The 19,700-nt window shown below is 39.7% G+C and overlaps 1 protein-coding gene across 8 annotated transcripts in view; it reads right to left on the reverse strand.

Annotated features, from left to right (window-relative positions):
- The window catches only part of RALGAPA1 (Ral GTPase activating protein catalytic subunit alpha 1), a 237,625-nt gene that overhangs the window by 176,266 nt on the left and 41,659 nt on the right, over positions 1–19,700 (reverse strand). For all 8 annotated transcript variants that reach the window (XM_074955873.1, XM_074955869.1, XM_074955871.1 and 5 more), the window contains exons 11-16: positions 18,411–18,602; positions 16,850–16,987; positions 7,692–7,840; positions 5,523–5,652; positions 3,342–3,579; positions 2,863–3,024 (exon numbers count right to left, since the gene is read on the reverse strand). In XM_074955873.1, the coding sequence (XP_074811974.1) occupies positions 2,863–3,024; positions 3,342–3,579; positions 5,523–5,652; positions 7,692–7,840; positions 16,850–16,987; positions 18,411–18,602 (1,009 nt within the window). The remainder of the gene's footprint in view (positions 1–2,862; positions 3,025–3,341; positions 3,580–5,522; positions 5,653–7,691; positions 7,841–16,849; positions 16,988–18,410; positions 18,603–19,700) is intronic.

Consider the following 19,700-nt stretch of genomic DNA (forward strand, 5'->3'; position numbering starts at 1 on the left):
TTAATAAAAAAGTGTCCTGTTAAGATTCTTTCATGCAATTTCATGCAATTCTTTCATGCAAGGATTGTTTGGGAGAGAAAAAACAAACAGATGATATGTTACAATGAGACTAAAATCAGATTCATTTGTTACTGATTAGGTCAATATATAGCTTAACCTGGATAAGTTTCAGTGATTTAGGAATGAAACCGTACAACATCTACCTTTTGAAATGTTAATAATTAGAGACAGCAAAAATGTAACAGGATCTTTAATTTGGCATCACCTTGTTAAGGCACTTAAGGTTAACAGAAAACTCTCATACAAGGGTAATCACAAATGAACTAGAGAGAGACAATAATTACATTTTAAAAATCTGAACCATAAGGAAGAATACTTAGTCAAACTAGAAGCGGTCAACTTATCAGCATGAGAGACAGGAAATGCATATTAGCGTTTGAATGCATGAGAAAGGCAGACATTTGAAGTTGTATTTAAGCTTTTTGTGGCAGAGATTGTGTCTTCCCACACATTTGCACAATGGATTCCCAGCCCTGATGGAGGCTTTAGGTGCTACCATTAAACAAATAATCACAGAATCATAGAAATGTTGAGAGGTCATCTAGTCCAGTCCTGGTGCTAAGGTAGAACCAAGTATATGCTAACCATCTCTGGCAGGTGTTTGTGTAAGATGCTCTTAAAAACCTCAACTACACTTTTAGTTAGAAAGTTTTTCCTAATATCTAACCTAAATCTCCTTTGCTGCAAATTAAGAATATTACTTCTTATCCTACCTTCACTGGACCTGAGAAAAACTGATCACTGTCCTCTTTGTAACAGCCCTTAACATATCTGAAGACTTATCAGGTCACCCTCAGATTTATTTTCTCAAGATTAAACTAGTCCAATTTTTTTAAGCTTTCCTCATAGGTCACATTTTCTAAACTTTTTTTCTCCAATTTATCCACATCTTCCTTAAAAAAGCATGACACCCAAAACTGGACACAGTATTCCAGGTGAAGATTCATCAGTGCCAAGCAAAAAGGGACAACTATCTCCTGCATCTTAAATATTAATACACCTAATACATTAATACTCCTATTAATACACCCCAGAACGTTAACCTTTTTTACAACTGCATCACATTGTTGATTCATATGCAATTTGCAATCCACTATAACTCCTGGATCCTTTTCAGGAGTACATACTGTCACTCCCCATTTTGTAGTTAGGAAGAAAAATATTAAATGCACAAGTGTAGTACTTTGCACTTGCCTTTATTGAATTTCATCTTGTTGATTTCAGACCAACTCTCTAATTTGTCAAAGTCATTTTGAATTCTCATCCTGTCCTCCAAAGTGTTAGCAGACCCTTCCAGCTTGGTATCATCCACAAATTTTATAAGCATTTTCTTCACTCCATTATCGAAGTCTTCATTAATGAAAACATTGAATTGCACTGGACCCAGAACAGACCCCACTAATAATAAACAGCAGAAACTAATAGTGTTGTAAAAAGAAAAGGAGTACTTGTGGCACCTTAGAGACTAACCAATTTATTTGAGCATAAGCTTTCGTGAGCTGCAGCTCACTTCATTGGATGCATACTGTAGAAAATACAGAAGATGTTTTTATACACACAGACCACGAAAAAATGGGTGTTTATCACTACAAAAGGTTTTCTCTCCCCCCAACCCACTCTCTTGCTGGTAATAGCTTATCTAAAGTGATCACTCTCCTTACAATGTGTATGATAATCAAGGTGGGCCATTTCCAGCACAAATCCAGGTTTTCTTAAGAAAAATAACATGGTTAATTTAAACACTGAATTAAAAATTTAAATTACCTTCCAGAATTTCTGGGGGGGAAGAGGAGAAATACTTTCTGAAAGTCTACGTCAATTATATATTCAATTGCTGACATGCATTCCCTGTGTCTCAAACTGTGTTAAAACATACCAGCTGTTAGGCAGTATCAGTAAAATTTCTTCTCTCACTGAATGAGGCTAACATCATTTACCATTATGGAGATATTGAAACAGCAACAGACATTTCTAAAAAAAACACTATTTCTCTTTTGAATTTAAACAACTGCAATTTTCCTTCAAGCAATGGAGAACAACGGAGATCATTTTAAGAGATAACTCATAATAAGTAAGTTTTTAGTCCAAGTCACATTTGCATTTTCTAAGTCAGTCATACAAGCATGAATGAGACCTCCATTAAGTAATCCATCTAAAACACTGTCTAGCATGACTCATTTTTAAAACAGGAAAAAAAATGTCTTCAAGGAATACAGTAGTGGCATTGATCACTGCAGGAAGTTAGCGATGCACATGTTTGTGCCTATTTATAGTTACCAGAGGTTTTAGGATATGTCCAAGAAGTCAAAACACTTCAAAATACTTCCAGCTGATTCACATACCTTACATGGCTCATTGCTCTGCTTTGGAAATCCATTGCATATTTTGCACAAAATGTATCCAAATGGCATTACTTAGAGAGCCTCATATTAATCACCTATGCATATTATTCTTGATATGGCCTACTCTTGTCATCACCTCTTTTTAACACATAAAACAACAGCAACAAAACTTTTTAGTACAGCTAAACTGTGCCTAAGCAATTGGGTAAAACATTAAGCATGAATACATCATTTGCATGACCTGTATTTGTTAAAAATCTATGTATAAGTTATGAAATGCTATTCACTTACCCCAAAAAAAACGCCACATATGATTGCATAATATATATTTACATACATTACTAATTACCACACACGAAACTTGTGTGGGAAAGTTCACTATGTAGATACAAAAATGTTCAGTTATGAATTCTCCCCCCCCCCCCACATCACATGTCTCATAGTTTGTACAGATACATACCAACTGTTTTCTGCCGTACTATGCTTCTTGCCTTTTCTGTCCCTGGAGATCCAGTCGTCGTAGCACTGCGCTGTCTCATTGGTGCCTGTCCAGGCTGATCACGGCTCCAACCTCTAGAAAAGGACTTATCAACAGATGATTTTTGGAACTCATGCCCAACTCCTGCAAAAAATATAAATTTTGCATCTATTCACTTAGTCACCTGAAATGTTCATATATTAAACGTTTGCAGTGGTCACCTTTTCAAATATTTTCCACTTAGCTTCAAATGTACTAAGTCAAAAAACAGGGACTGAGGTGAGGCTGACTGGCCTGTAATTCCCCAGATCCTCCTCCTTCCCTTTTGAGTTGACAGACACAGCTAATTAGACATACACTAGGGCCCACCTCCCTCTTCCCCCTCATCCCCTCCAGGACTCAATGCCTCACCTTCTCAGCTTGACCTATATAATTAAATTATATAATGCAGGATGTCTTACCTTTGCCTTTGTGCTTTTTCTGTTTCTGCTCACTTAATTTATCCAGTGGTAAGTCATTGAGGTCCAGGCTGTACAGGTTTCTAGCTAATACTTTTGTTAGTGTCTCCATAGTCAGTGACCACTCAGTGGCCAGCTCTTCCCAATATGTCAGTGATGACATTACAGACAGCAAATCATCCCAAAGCTCTCGAGAGATGTACACGTTTAGATTTGCTTTGATCCAGGCTACTATAAGAGTCTAAAAGAATAAGTAATTTAAGTGACAATAGTTGGCTTGTTAACATAAGCCAACAGAAGAGTATTCGAGCATCAGATTTTACTGTCTAAAACAAAAACAAATATCCATATACACATATACCCCCACCCATCTCTACCTCACACAAATCTTACATGAATTTTCATGTGATGATTAAGCCTTAATGTTTTTGTTTTCACTCATAGTTGTGTGGTATGTTTGGTCATTTACCTGTGGAAACAAATTGGTTTGATAAAAGATTTCTTCAGATCTTAACATAGTTTAGGCTGGATTACATCCCATGCACTTTGTTTTTCTTTTTTTAAAAAGCGGCTGGAGATTCTCCAGACCCCGGAGAAGCCGTCAAAAGACCAACTTGGGGCTATCTACTTTGAATGCCTATTACTAGCCCATCCCCATGGAACAATGTTTTTTGCACAGGTAGGGCAACCCCTACAAGGGGAAAAGGTGGGACTGCAGTTTTCCAGCTAAGCAATGGCAAAAGGAGACAGACTACTTAAGAAGGGTGTTTCTCTGAAGCAGGAGGGGCCTTACCATTGCCACATGAAAAACAGGATATGCAGGAAAGAAGCCATGAGGGACTTTGCCCTGCTGGAAATACTGGCAATCTTTGGATGCACAGAAGGGATGAGATCAGACTAGAGGGTATTTTCCCAAAGATCTGTAACTCTCAAATGCTTTAACAGTAACATGATTGCAGTTCAGAAACTCCTTTCTTAAGCCTGTATTCCTTGTTTTCTTGCCATGTTGTCCCCAAAATGGGCTTCTAACTTAAGCCGAGTGCCCACAGCATCAGTGGAACTCTGGGAAAGCATATGTAAGTTAGTGGGGGGCTCAGGAGGTCTGAGGCATTTGGTTTAAGGGTCTAAGCTGGCTGAACAGCAGAGTCCCATGTCCCAACCCCAGCCTCGCGTCCCCATCCCCGAGCCCCCAACCTGGCCCTCCCCACCGCTTGACCTTCGGGGCCAGTCCCCGGAGCCCCAAGTGGCCTTCTTTCCCTCCACTGTCCGCCTCAAATCACCTGCTTCTACCACATCCCGGCCTCCTACCATCTCCCGAGGGCTGCTATCTGGAGTCTCATTGGTCCCTCCCACTACCCAGAGCCTCCTTCCTGCCCCTCTACTGTCCCAGCCCCCAGAGGGGCATCGTACCTCTAGCTGATTAGAGTCCAACAGCTTCACCTCCTCAGTCCGAGCTCAAAAGTACTCTCACACATTCACACCTTGTTTTGCTGCCCAGATCCCAGCCCACACCCATTCCTCTCCCCCACCCTCCCGGCCCATTTCTGCTAATTGGCTCCACTGGAGGCACAGAGGAATGGTTTGGGGGGGGGGCAATGCCAGATGCCTCAGGCCAGCCTTGTGCATCCTGTTTTCAGTAAAGGAAAATAAGGTCACCTTACTCTCTGGGCAGGGTGGGCATAGAGCCGGCAGGAAACCAGGGGGTTAGGGGAGGGGAGCTGGACCTTGACAAAAAATAATTATCCCCAACTTAGACAGAGTTGTCAGCATGTTGTTATATAGAATAATGCTATTATTAGATGCAACTAGCCCTTTAACATGTAGTGGTCTCAATATTTAGGCAATATGCTTAATATTAAAAATTCTAGTCTCACAGATGACAAAAAGAAACAAACAAGGTGGGTGATGTAATATCTTTTACTGGACCAACTTCTGTTGGTGAGAGAGACAAGCTTTTGAACTCTCAGAGATCTTCTTCTGTCCTGAAGCTGTGTAAGCTCAAAAGCTTGTCTCTCTCACCAACTGAAGTTGGTCCAATAAAAGATATTACATCACCTACCTTGTCTCTAATACTCTGACCTACACGGCTACAATACCTCTGCGGATGACAAACACGTCAACTGCTTTTGTTGCAACCAGCCTCATAGCCAAAGTTAAACTTATATTAAAGTTATATTTAATTGCCTGAAAAAGAGGTCCTGCAAGTCTTCCTGCTAAAGTGGAGTTCTTTCTTCCTTGATACTGCAGAAAAGCCTGGGATGGCATCTTCAGCACAGATTCTGTGACCCTGAGCAGCACAAGTAACATCTGCTCCCTGCAAAGCAATATTAAATTGAGTTACTTTTTCAGTATGTATTTGGGCCATGACACTTAATAAATGATCATTGTCTATGTTTCTCCGCTTACACAAACATATTTTTAAAAACACAGAAAGAGTAGGGTCAAAAACAGCCCAACATCGGTCTATTTTTAAAAAGTTTATCACTCCTGCCCCTTATTGCCTGTCTCTCTCCACTGTCACAACAAGGAACCCCTGCAGGATTCCCTTTCATATGTCATATAAGCCTTTCTACCTGCTCTCTCCAGGAAGCATGGCTCTCAGGAGTCCCAAATGGCAGCAAAGTTATTTTTAATTAGATCACTATTTCTGATCCTAACCTACACTTTTTATTTTTTTTTTAAAGCACCAAGTGAGAGTATTTGGCAGGGGACTGGTGTCATAACAGAAGATAACTTTCTAAATATACTCTACCAGGTCTAAAGGGGTGGCAAGAAAGAAATGTCTTCACAGTCACAACTGAATAACATTGGTTGAAGGTTTGTTTAAAGTTATATGAGGCCTGTGAAGGCATTACATTTAAAATTATCTATTGGAATTGGCTAGAAATTCCCATTTTGCTCCCAAGTCTCCACTGGATAGCAGAGAACCAAGTCTGACTACTTTTGTTTTTCCACATATGGATACATAGTGATGGCAGCCCTACTTACGAAGAACTCAGGAGACATCAGTAAGGGACAATGAAATTTAGATTACGATGAAAGAAGTTGGAAATTTAAAGATTTGCTGCTGCTCTCTGCTGCAGCAGACCATGGTGGCATTCTACTATTCCATTAGAACAAGGCGGCCGGGGGGTGGGGGGGAGGGGAAGGGAGGAAAGAGAAGAGACTGACTGACTACAGAAATGGCTCAGCTTTGGAGCTGGGTTTTGCCCCATGTACCTGGTTCGTTAGAAAATAATAAACTGGTTAAAGCATGGATGGATTTTTGCATAAAAAATCCTGACACCAGAATAAGTTGCAGACAGGGATCAGTATAGACCTTTAAACATTAATTAAATTACTGAACTTGTATACACCCACTACCTTTAAGCTAGCCCTACTCCAACACAGATCTCTGAAAAGAATCTTCCTATAGCTTTCCTAGGTGGGTGGACAAGTACCCCTGGGTCACAGAGAGTGGGACAAAGTAGAACAAAAACAGGTCAATGCACCTCCCCCCCACAAAAACAAAGTGAAGTGGTCACAGGTAATATGGACACCCTACCACCATGGGGGATGAAGTCGGGGGGAGAAATACCCACAGACAGGAAGTGGTAGAATGAGCATTCAACCCCAACATCCCTCCTCCAAAAGTGGTAGAGCTTGGCTTCCCCAGCTCTTGGCTCTCAAGCACTATTCCCCCCCAATGGGTAGTACCAAACCCAGCTTTTAGTAGGGCTGAGGCCAAGAAAGGGGATGGCTATATTCACCACCTTCCCAAAAGCTGATAAGACTGGTCCTGCCCTTGGAATAGAAGCCATCAGTGGCCGCACAGGAGGCATATAGTTTATCTGTTTCTCTTTCCTCTCCCCACATCCCAAATGAACATTCAGCACTGGCCACTCAAAAAAGGTGCCTGTCTATGACCCTTTCAGTAGCTCTGGAGAAACGACAATTGCAGCTGCTGATCTTTGCCTCACAGGTCCACTGACCATCACTGATGCTGTCTTTTAGTGCTGAGGGTGTCTATTTCTATCCCTTCCACTAAGCAATCCCCTTCCAGCTAGGATGGAGGTGTCCACATGTGCCTGTTGTAAGAGTTATCTAGGTTTATTTAAAGGGGTTTTTTTTTTTGCAGGGGGACGGCAGGCGGTGGGGGTGTATTTTATGTGTACTTTATACCCCCAACTCCATCAAAATGATACTTTAAAGTAAACCTGGATACCCATCACTCTTAAAAACACTGACTCACTGAGAGAAATTGACTCACTTAGTAGAAACCATCCCATTGGACTTCCTGGGTATTAAAAAGTTTTTAAAATATTTGGTCCAGTTCATTAAAAATCTTAAAGATAAAAGCATAAGCTTTTTTACCAAGTCTTCTTGTCCATTGTTACTTGCACCACCATGTGACGGTAGATATTAAGAATGCGTTTACACATATCAGTGTGTTCATCCAAAAGAGTTTTAATTTCATTTGAAGGCTCAAGAAGGAATATATTTGAAGAGTTTATTATAAAAACCTATAAACAAAAGAAGTGGCAATTAAAATTATTAGCCTGAGAAGCTAGCCAGTTTTAGCTCTGATTAAAACAACTCTACAGATAACTGTAGAAAATAAAAGTAAAGTAGTGATGTAAATTTCCACAGGTACATCACTGGTTTATCCGGCTTTAATGAGTGACAAATTCAAGAATAAAATTGGTTTAAGTTTCAGTTTAGCAGAAGAGAGAATTTTTCATGTTTTCTATATAACATTTGTACAAGTTTCTTCAGATATATTATATGGAGAATTACTCAAGGCTGTGTTAAAACTGGAGAACATCCAACAGCATAAATCCACTGCTGTCCTCTGTAACACTGCAACCACAAAGTAACATTTGATAAAACCATGATAGTGTATCTATATATACACACGCTGTGCCTGACAATGACGGTGGAATTTCCTTATTTTGGGACTTGAAGCTTTTATCCCACAGCGTGTAGCACGGCTTGCTAAGAGTAGGGTATTTGGGATATTTACCAAAGAGGCTGCCCTCACACTTAGCTATACAAAACTCCCAGAATGCTGCTCTCTCAAGATTCCAACACCCTAGTCCATACTGCCACAATGAACTCTACGTATCAGAGTTAGCCATGTACGGTTACCTTAAATTCTGTAAGGAAATGGATATCAAACAAGTCTTGCTTAGCATTAAAAAAAACAAACACAAAACAGCAATGGGGTCAATTTAGAAGAACAAAGAAAGGTGATTGCAATCTTTGAATCATCATGTATGAGACAATGCTCCAAGATGAGCATCCTGGCATCAATGTCTGCTGTGCTTGGGTCCTGGTCAAACTTGCCCAAGCTGAGTGCCAATGTTGAGACTTGGTCCAGTCTCGAGTGGTGGCAGGACTGCGCTGAGAATCTAAAATGAGTGGGTGAAAATCTTTTGGATAAAGACACACCTTTTGTTCTTTCTGTATGCAACTTAGTCTAATAGGACAGCTAGAATCTCAGTGAGCATGAGAATAGCTATACACATTTTGGAGACTGGCCACAAATAAAGATTAAAGACCACTGGAACACGTACATGTGCAAATTTCTTGAAGAGACTATTGCATTCAGGGTAAGCAATGAAATATATACAATCCTAGAGAGGCCTCTTATTGCTAGTAAGCATTCCTCTAAGGTAAGAAGTGTTTGTAAATAGGCTTCCCAGCTGAAATGGATCTACTGATGGAACTCAACTGCCCATTCTCCATCTACTAGACAAAGCACCAGGCAAATCAACCATAAAGGGTACTAAATCTACTATGTTGTAAGCATTCGTTGATCACAAATGTGATGTCCTGGATATTTACTTTAGCTGGCCTGCTAAAGCGCATTATGTTTAGAGCTTCAGGAACTCCAGCTTGTACCAGATGGGACACTATTTTTATCATGCACACCAAAAGTTAGAGTGCAACTACAGGGATTCTTGGGACTCTGCCTATTCTTTGCTTCCTGGGTAATGAAATTATACCTGGATTATCCCAGGAGCAAGACACTGCTTTAAATACTGCCTCCAAAAGAGTTGAATATGCCTCTATGAGGCTGAAGGAGAGATAAGACATCTTTTGAAATGTTATATTGTATGTCCCAATGCCATTTTGGGATGCTGTAGTTTATACAACTATATGACAAAAATGGGGAGGTTTTCCCCAAAGACAGACAGAATAATTTGGAGACAAAGTTAATATATCTCAGCATCCTCCAATTACTGATATACAGGAGATCATGTCAGGAAAGCTAACAATGCAAAAAGTGTTCTCTGCCAATACAGCAGCAAATGGGAAAGAGAAAAGAAAAATAACTAATCAAGTCTCAACAGCCGTAGGCTAACAAACTGATCTGTGCACTGACTTTGAATAGCTACCTCTTGGATATGGATAATGCTCAAACTGATTAAGTATGGGAGTGTTTCCCTTCCCTCCCCCCCCCCCCTTTTTTTTTTTTTAAAGCAACTATAATTTTTGACTAATTTATCTGTTTCAAATTCAAAGACAAAACATTTCAGGTATAATGTCTTTATTTCTCATTTTTTAGGAAACCATGAAACATATGGTATATTGTAAAATACAGCTTTTAATAAACAATCACACCCAAACTGAAAATAATATAGTTTGTAAGATTGACTGTACATTTGGGTAGCGTCTGAGTTACTGCACTGAGGAAAACCATAGGTTTAGGGCCTGATCCAGGGCTCATTTAAGTCAATGGGAATTCTTCCATTGATTTCAATAGGCATTCAACCAGGTCACTGGGGACAGTGTTAGTAAGAAAGAGTACAGAGTAGGATAACAGGTAGGACAAGAACAATGTGGAGGTTAAAGGAACCACTACTAGAATGAATGATTCCAGAGTGAGGTTGGTGGACACTACATTAATACTCCAGTGTAAGTTCTCACTCTTCCTTTTTCATGGTGGGAATAGAGGCCTCAAATATTTGCCTCAGAAGTTGAGTCTGGCTTTCTGATTCTTCGGATTTGCATCTCTTGGCCTATACACGCATGAAGTCATTGGTTATATATCTGCAGATTTATTTTTTTGTCTGCTTTGGGTATCTGCAGCTCAATATTTAGTCCTTTGCCGGCTTTTTCCTCTTCAAGTTCTTAGAAGGGGATCTGGTAATTTTCCTTTTCTGTTCCACTGAAATGCAAGCAGCTGCAATGGAAGGGGGCTCTCAGCACCTTCTAGACTCAGCATGGCAGCTGTGCCTTCCTGGCCTGTGGAAGAAGCAGAGCAGAGATTAGTATATTTGGCAGCAGGCATTTATTCCTGTTTCAGGACTGGAATGCTGCTGTGTGCTGGACTTGAAAGAATGTAGAGTTCCCACTGTTAAGGTCAGCCTCAGGAAGTCACTGGTAAAATACTATGTATTCTTTAGAATGTGCACCATTAGTTTCAGAAATGTTTATTCTTGCTTAGGGCTTTTAGAAGCAAATAGTAAGGAACTGAACAAATAATCATCATAAATATACTTTTCCAAAATTTCTAACGCTTTGTATGTTTCTGCCCTTGAATGTTGTCTTTATTATAAGGAGAAAGAACAGAGGGTGAATATCTGTACTAAATAATTGTCCTTATCCTGCCTGCAAATGAGGAATTCTGGACTTCATGTACCAACTACTTTATTACTGCTTGGGACTTTGGTCCCCAATAAAACAGAAAGCTTTAAATCAATCTGGTGTTCTATTTGGCTTTAATAAGTTTAAATAAGAGACCGTGTTAAATGGGTATGATTGCTATTTATCTCCTTATGATAATAAGCTATACTGACAACTACAAGCTTATAGAAAAAAGCAAGTTTGGTTGCAAAGGCAGCAGGAATGGGAGTCTGGTTATGCCACATTAACTTGGGGGTTTTTGGGCAGAGAACGAAGCAGCACCAGAGATATTCTAGGCTCCATTTGCAGCTTTGTTCATCTCTGGGAAATGGTAAGCTTACTTTTTTACTGGCAGCTATCATTGTCCTTATAACATTAGCATCTTGCAATGCTGACTCAATAAACCCCCTTCTATTTTCAAGCACACACCAGAAATAAGATTCAGTAAATGTAGAGAGAGCACAATACCTTGCATGAACGTCTGCCTCTTGATTGCTCTGGTTTGTCTCCTCTGCCAGCTGTGCTTCATGCGGTAAGATACGTTGTTCTGGACTCAAAGCATATTCATCTTACTCACTTGTCGAGGTGGCTCTGATAAACTGAGGAGGCTTGATCAGTGGCCTGGCCTGGGCCAAGAATAACGTACATCACATCAAAAAAAGGGCAGGTTATTCGTGCTGAACCAATACTACTGTTTGTGTCTCAGGACTTTATACCAGAGGCTTTAATGTTCTCCCAACAATGCTTAGCATTTCATCCAATCCATAGTTTAGCTAATCTCTGACACTGTGTTGTAAATTTCCTTGTTGTTGTCAAAGAGAACTCAATCTGGATGCAGTTATCACTTCAGATCTTGATTATAGCATCACAGAAACGTAGTGGAAGGGACCTCGAGAGGGCACCTAATTGATCCCGCTGCACTGAAGCAGGACCAAGTAAACCTAGGCCATTCCTGAGAGGTGTCTGTCCAACCTGTTAAAAACCTCCAATGATGGATTCCATACAACCTTCCTTGGAAGCCTATTCCAGAGCTTAAATTACCATTATAGTTGGAAAGCGTTTCCTAATATCTAACACAAACCTCCTTTGCTTCAGATTAAGCCCATTACTTCTTGTCCTACCTTCAGCAGACACAGAACAATTGATCACTGCCCCCTTTACAACATATCTTGTTTTCTCAAGATTAAACATGCCACTTTTTTTTTTTTTTTTTAAAAACCTTTCCTCATAGGTCAGATTTTCTAAACCTTTTACCATTTTTGTTGCTCTCCTCTGGACTCTCACCAGTTTATCCTCACCTTTCCTAAAGTGTGGCACCCAGAACTGGACACGGTATTCTAGCTGAGGCCTCAGAAATGCAGAGTAGAAAGGGAAAATTACCTCGTGTCTGGCATATGACATACCAGTTAATACATCCCAGAATAATATTAGCCTTTTTTTGAAACTCCATCACATTGTTGATTCTTTCAATTTGTGAGCCACTATAACCCCCAAATCCTTTTCAGCACCACTACCACCTAGCTAGTTATTCCCCATTTTGTGCTTTATTATTTGTATTTCTGTAGCACTTACATGCTTTAGTCATGGGCCACGACCCTCCTGCAGCATTGTAAGAGGGAAGGGTGTGACCACAGGAACCCTTCAGTGGCCACTGGCAAAGCCCCCCCACTTCTCCCCCCATACTGTAACTTACATCAGGCCTGACGCACATTGCCCCAACACACTGTTGTCACAATCTCTCTCTCAAAGGTGTCATCTAAGGTGTCGTATGTAAACTGGCAACATGCTGGTTCTGAAAATAATTGTGTGATGTATGCATAGATCGTGTACAAAGAGTTGTAGATGTGTGCTGGAAATACGATTTTAAAACGTATTTGGGAGGCACAGCATGAACCCAGACTTGTGCATTTACCTACGTGACTGGTTTGGTTACAGGCAAAAGGACAACAAATACATTTACAAGTAAAGTAAACAGACATCAAGCTAAACAAGTGGGGGAGAAGGCCATTTAACAACCATGTTGGGGGACAGAATCTGCACCCCAAGAGACCTTTCTGAGATTGACAATGGACTTTGAAGTACTAAAAAGGGGAAGCAAAGAGACAGTTTAGTTACCCTTCACCTAAAGGTCGATAGGGTACAGCACCTGTTGTGTCTATTAAATCCGATCCTTTTGGCCTGGAAGGCAAGAGTTGGTGGAAACTTTACTGTAAGTGAGAAACTTGCTTACACAAACATTGTAACTTGCTGAAATTAAGTTTTAGACACTAGAAAGTGTTGTTTGCTTTGTAAGCATACTTGCCTTCTATTCGTATTCAGTATCACTTCAATCTCTGTTTTTTTTAATCAACTCATTCTTGTTTTATTACAAAACTATCTCTGAGCGGTGTATTAAACTGGAAGGTGAGTCCTCAGCAAGCTATACAGGCTGGTGTGTACATTCTCTGTTTGGAGGCAGTGAACTACATTTCTGTGAATGTCCATGTGATGTTGCACTCCATATGTTTATGGAAATATGCTTATGAGTGTAAATATAATGTAACTGGAATGCGCTTTATGCAAAAGGTCTCTAAGGTATCATTACAAAGCTTATAATCTACTGAGTGTGTTCATCCTATCTGTATGAATATCATTCTTGTATCTGAAGCTAGAAATATGAAGTATTACTCTGAAGTCTTATTGTAACTATGCAAAGTGTGGGCCATTAATGGAGCTTGGAATCTTGATGGCTCCCATTAACTAGGACAATTGGTGGTAAATGGCTGTGTTTACTTGTAAGCTTTCCCGTATACCTGTGTGCCAGCCAGTGGGTAATGAAGTCTCACAGGACATGTGAATATGTCACAGGATACTGAAATCCATCTTAAACCTGGTGCTTTTCCATTTAGAAGGAAGGGTGGGAACCCAGAGAGAGAGACAAAGGATTCCCACCTTGTGCCAAAGATATAAAAGGGGGTGGAACAGAACAAAGGGGGCCAGTCATGAGAAATCCCCTAGTTATCACCTGAGCTGGAACTGACAAGGACTGTATCAGGGGAAAGGACTGGGCCCAGGCTAAGAAGGAGTCTAGTCTGTGACAGAAGCTTATTGGAACATCTCTGAGGGTGATATTTACCTGTATTCAGTTTCTTAAACATATTAGGCTTAGACTTGCGTGTTGTTTTATTTTGCTTGGTAACTTACTTTGTTCTGTCTGCTATTACCTGAAACCACTTGAATCCGGCTTTTTATACTTCATAAAATCCCTTTTGTTTATTAACAAACCCAGAGTAAGTGATTAATACCTGGGCAAGCAAACAGCTGTGCATCTGTCTCTATCAGTGTTATAGAGGGCGGACAATTTATGAGTTTACCCTGTATAAGCTTTATACAGAATAAAACTGATTTATTTGGGGTTTGGATCTCATTGGGAACTGGGTGTCTGAGTGCTGTAGACAGGAGTACTTGCTGACCTGTTTTCAGTTTAGTCTGCAGCTTTGGGGGTGTGGTTCAGACTCTGAATCTGTGTTGCAGCAGGCTTGCATATCTGGCTCAACAAGACAGGGTTCTGGAGTCCCAAGCTGGCAAAGAAAATGCGCTCAGAGGTAGTTTCAGCACATCAGGGGACAGTCCCAAAGGGGTCTCTGTGATCAAACCGAATGTACTAGTACATTCCCTAGTAAAGCTCACACTCCAGTGAGGAGGGACTGGACACTGCAGAGGAACATCTCTGGGTAACTCAGGAGTTAGGATTCACAGATTGTTATCTGCAAGGCAAGATTTGGACTAACAGAGTCCTGAAGAGTTTGCTGGCAAGGCAGACAAGCTAATGTCTCATGGAGCTCATACCTCGTTTGGGAGCAGCAAAAAAAAACCTTACTTGCTGAGGCTGAGAGGAGTTACACAGGGGTTCAAAATTCGGGGTACCCCAAGCAGGAGGTCACACATCTGTCTACACGTTCTACATACCGAAACAGTTTTTCTTAAAATCCTCTTGGGTGTCTTTGTTAACTATTTGTACTACCGTAGTGCCTAGAAGCTGTAGTCATAGACCAGGACCCCATTGCACTAGGCATTGTACAAACACAGTAGTGACCCATGTGAAAGGTTAATGAGGTGGAGGGAGGAGAAAATGCACATCTCTGCTGCTACTATTGTTTGGTTGGATTCTGACAGAAGTGCATAGGATAAAACAGTAAAGGCTAGCTTCATGCCAGAAAAGCCTAGCCTGCTACTCACTAAGGCCTGGTCTACACTACAGCTGTTACAGCAGTACAGCTATGGCACTGCAGCTGTGCCACAGTAGCATCATAGTGTAGACACTTCCTACAGCAATGGCAGGGGTGTTTCTGTCAACATAGTTAATTCACCTCTCCAAGAGGTGGTAGCTAGGTTGAAAGAAGAATGGTACCATTGACCTTGCCATGTTTACACTGAAGGGCTTAGGTCAACCTAACAATGGGACTCAAGGTGCAAAAAATGCCGAGTGACATCAATTTAATTTTTAAGTGCAGACCCAGGCATGAGTATCTGTGTGGACACTGCTACCACACTCTACTCCTATTTCAAAGAGGGGTAGCTCTTTGCACTGTTCATGAATGGCAGTAAGGTCTATCCAGATAATTTGCATAGACAAGCCCGATGAGACTTGCAGTCTCCTCCCTGCAAAAGTTTCCCGGTAACAGCCAAGAACAGCAGCCTCTATGTCTGCTAGGGAGAAAGAGCAGTTCTCCCTATTCCCTAGTACATCACATAAGCAGAGACTCATTAGACTCAGCAATCATCATATAGCCTACAACTTCAAAAAAAACTTATGCTCAGGTTGCCTGCTGAGCTCAGGAAAGTTCAAGGATTTTTTCATTCAACTTAAAAAAGAATGGGTTTTTTTTGCTCAACAACTAAAAAATGACTAAGCATGCTCAGTGATCATCTAAGTGCTAATACAGTACTACTAAGACCTGTGCTCATAAATAACATTATGCACATGAATAATCTCATGGTGAGACTCCAATGTACACTGAACACACTCAATAAAAAAAATTCAAGGTTAAAAAAAAATCAAATCTTCGGTGTCTTATAATACAAGAACAAGGCATTTTGCTCAAAATGTCCAAAATAACTGACCTCAGTGCTGAGACCAGTTATAGAAAATTTCAACTCCAAAAGCAGAATTTTCAGGAAGTTACAAATAAATGGTGGGAAAAAAATAAGGCTATATAAACAACTCTAGCTAATCTTTACTACAGCTTTTGCAACTTATTCAATACAATTCAATACAATACAATTTAATTTCCAATTAAAATGCACCCATGCAAAGTTCCACAAATCCTCATATTTGATAAACACCTAATTACATTTTAAAAAGTAAATAAACTGTTAATACAATATGATTTAAATAAGTTAGGAAGATCTAATAAGTGTTTATCTCCAGTTATAAAATTAAGCCACCACATGTATTCTAATATAGATAAAATTTCATAAAGTAAACAGGAGAGCACTCATCAATTCATACAAACAATCTACTAGCGTGGATTGTTTAGATCATTTTTTCTGTAACACCCTATAGAACAGAGTACACTTTCGGATGTAGTAATGAAGGTATGGAATAAAGATTTTTTTTCATTGTGTGAGCCAACAGTAGTAAATGCAGTCCTGTTATACTATATGTTAAATTATGTCAAAAATGGAGAAAGTACGCAGGAAGTCACTAAGAACACAGTAAACTATCATTATAGCTTTATTATCCATCCCCTTAATTAAATCTACAATCATTTAGCAAAGCTGAGATGTTATGGAATAGCAGACTCATTCTGTAATCATGTTTCGTTTTATCCATTAACATTTTATTTACACAATATTAAAGAAAACAAGTTAAACATGAAAGAATAAAATTGAGGTGGGAAGAGGAGTGCATTCCATACCTGTAACACTGATTGTACTCCGGCTCGTATATTTTGCTCAGTGATATCTATTTCAGATGTTTTATGGGAAGCATCTTGGTAGCAGCCATCTCTTGTCCAACTTGAATTTCGAACATGACCAGAGTTTGTTATTTTTTCCTGAAGCATAAAAATATTTTGTTTCTTAAACTCCCAGAGAAAAAACAAATGAGAATTAGGTTTTTGGCCTTTTTTATTTTTATTTTTTTTTTAAATAAAGGAGAAAATAAGAGCTGAAAATGACTACTGAAAGAGCAGCCTCCCTCCCAGAGACTGGGAAATGGAAGAAGAAGAAGGTGTATGTCTAGGCACCTTAAAAAAAGGATACAATTTAAAAGAGTCTCAGAACAAATATTCAAAATAGGGGAGTAAATTAATTGCTACTTTGTCTCATTCTGCGTGGGACACTTTTCATATAGTGTAAGGATATAGTGCATAAGCCATCTCCCTAAGGTAGTTTAAAGTTAGCAATGAACCATAAACTAGTAAGTATGGATACAATTTTGTCACAGTAAAATTAGGCACAATGTACAGAGCAATCATGGTAAAAAAGTACAAAATCAGGGTATGCCCAAGCCAGAGCCAAAGAAGTCTCTGAATCCGTGACCGAATCACATTCTTACTAATAAGCCATATTAGAGAGAGTACACTAGACTACTAATGCAGTCGTAGTCATCAGTGTCCTGCTCCTTCTTGTACTGAAGTCATTGGGGAATTTTGCAGTTGACTTAAAATGTGCAATGTCAGGCCTCAAGGGCATTTGCCTTTCACCCTGTGCATCTAAGGTATATTTTATATTATATAAAACCAATGAAAACGCTTACAGCTATTCTGAAGGGAACTGAAAAAAATAACCACAGCATTTAAAGATGGTAAAGGTCTGCCTATTAGAGAAAAACTTATAATTTTGTTTTGGTTCCCAAACTGAGGCATTTTCTCTTAGGAAGCTCTTGGTAGGAGAATACACAGAGTCAAGTTCTAAATATATACATAATCACAAACATTAAATTACACTATTATAAATTTAGAGTAGGATTAGGTTTTCAAAAGGCATATGAGCAGTTAGGTGCCTGGCTTCCCATTGAAAGTTAATGGGACTGTCTGTGACTTTGAAAATCTTCCCCTTAAAATTTAATTTAAAATAGGATTTTTCTGTATTTGGTTCATTTCACTTAATGCCAGCCCCTAGAAGTCAGTTACTGCTGGGTTAAATATTTTTTCTGGTCATTTGCGTAAACAATCTGAACAGAGAACTGATATGAAGGTGAGGTGCAGGCATGAATTGAATGATCTGGCAGCATAACTTTTATGGGTGGCAGGCACCTTCACTGGGCTGCTGCTCTATTTACTCATACCTGAAGGGACAGATTTATGCCCTTCACAGTTTTCATCTCAATATTTCCTTTCATTCCTCTTTCCCAGCTCCTGCACCAACCAGACTGCTATGTGGAAATGACGTACATATGCTAAATAGTTCAGAAAATGAGACATCTATTTAACAATGGTCTTTTTAAATTTTAAGGAGGTCTTTTTTTTTTTTTACCTCATCTCTCTCTTTTTCCTTCTCTGCTGAATTATGTTCTGCAACATTTTCATCACAATCTATATTTACAGATGTCAATATTTCTTCAGATTCTTTCATAAATAAAGGCTTATCTTCCTGTTGGATCCATTCCTGGTAAACCTTCACCACTTTCCTCATAGCAGCTGCTTCGCAAATTGGCAACAAAAATGCCTAGTTGGGGGGGAAAAAGTTATAACATTTGGAGACACTTTATCTACATTCTCACGATACTGCTAGTAGTAAACAATTTCAGGAGCATGCATTTCAATTTATGGATGTGATATGAAGATAGAAAGTGGACAACAAGACCTAAATTTTTTTTAAATAAAATTTAGGACTCACTATACTATCCATTCTGTCTCTTCGGGGCAAAATAGTGGATTTTTATTGGGGGAAAGGAAAAGTGAGAAACATCCAACCCACTTCTTTGAACTCTAGGAAAGCTCCTACCCAAGCATCAGGCTCTACAGATGGAGAAACAGCTGCAGCCACTCTGCAGGAATTTAAACTAAATGCTGATTTCCATCAGTATTAGTTTATTAACTTTCCCCAACACCAGTCTGGAACACCCTGAAAGTCGGGGGGAGGGGGAAGGGCAGGAAAAAAGTTTGAGGGGAAAAAAAGTGACACCTGGCAAAAAAGCTTTGCTGTTAGGGACCTGGATGTAGTTAGCAGGGAAGGGGAACAGCAAGCACTGGGACTCCATGCAGGTCTGTTCCTGCACAGATCTTAGGGTCCCGCTGATATTGAACAACAAACTCTCATTAAAAGAAAACTCAGTGGAAGCTACTGCTGCATCCAGTCACATACATGGGGGGAGAAAGAGTATGGGGCAATAGGATATTATATTAACCATTTGAATTTGTATTGATAACAAAGAGCCATGTTTTACTGCTGCTATGAATGAGTGGCGCAAAACAGATGACAGAGAAAAGGCATTTTTCATAACTAGAGTTATGAAAAAAATGCATGTCAGGAAGCCAGTTTGCTTGCAAGATGCTGCTCTCTTCAGGAAGTATTATGTAACTGTGGGGCTAATACAAAAGTGCTCTCAGATCAGCAGTCTCCAACGTTAAGTTTTGGGCTTCTGCTAAACTTAACTATGTTCAAAGACAGCCTACATTAATGCAATATACTTGTTGGGAATTTCACTTTCTTTTAAATTCACAACTTTACCAGCTTGTGCACTTTTACTGTACTGGTTGTATTAAAAAGAATAAAATAAACTGAACCAGTGTGCATTTTCCAAGAACCATTGGATATACCAAT

The sequence above is a fragment of the Natator depressus genome, chromosome 6, assembly GCF_965152275.1.
Source record: "Natator depressus isolate rNatDep1 chromosome 6, rNatDep2.hap1, whole genome shotgun sequence".
Taxonomy (NCBI): domain Eukaryota; kingdom Metazoa; phylum Chordata; order Testudines; family Cheloniidae; genus Natator; species Natator depressus.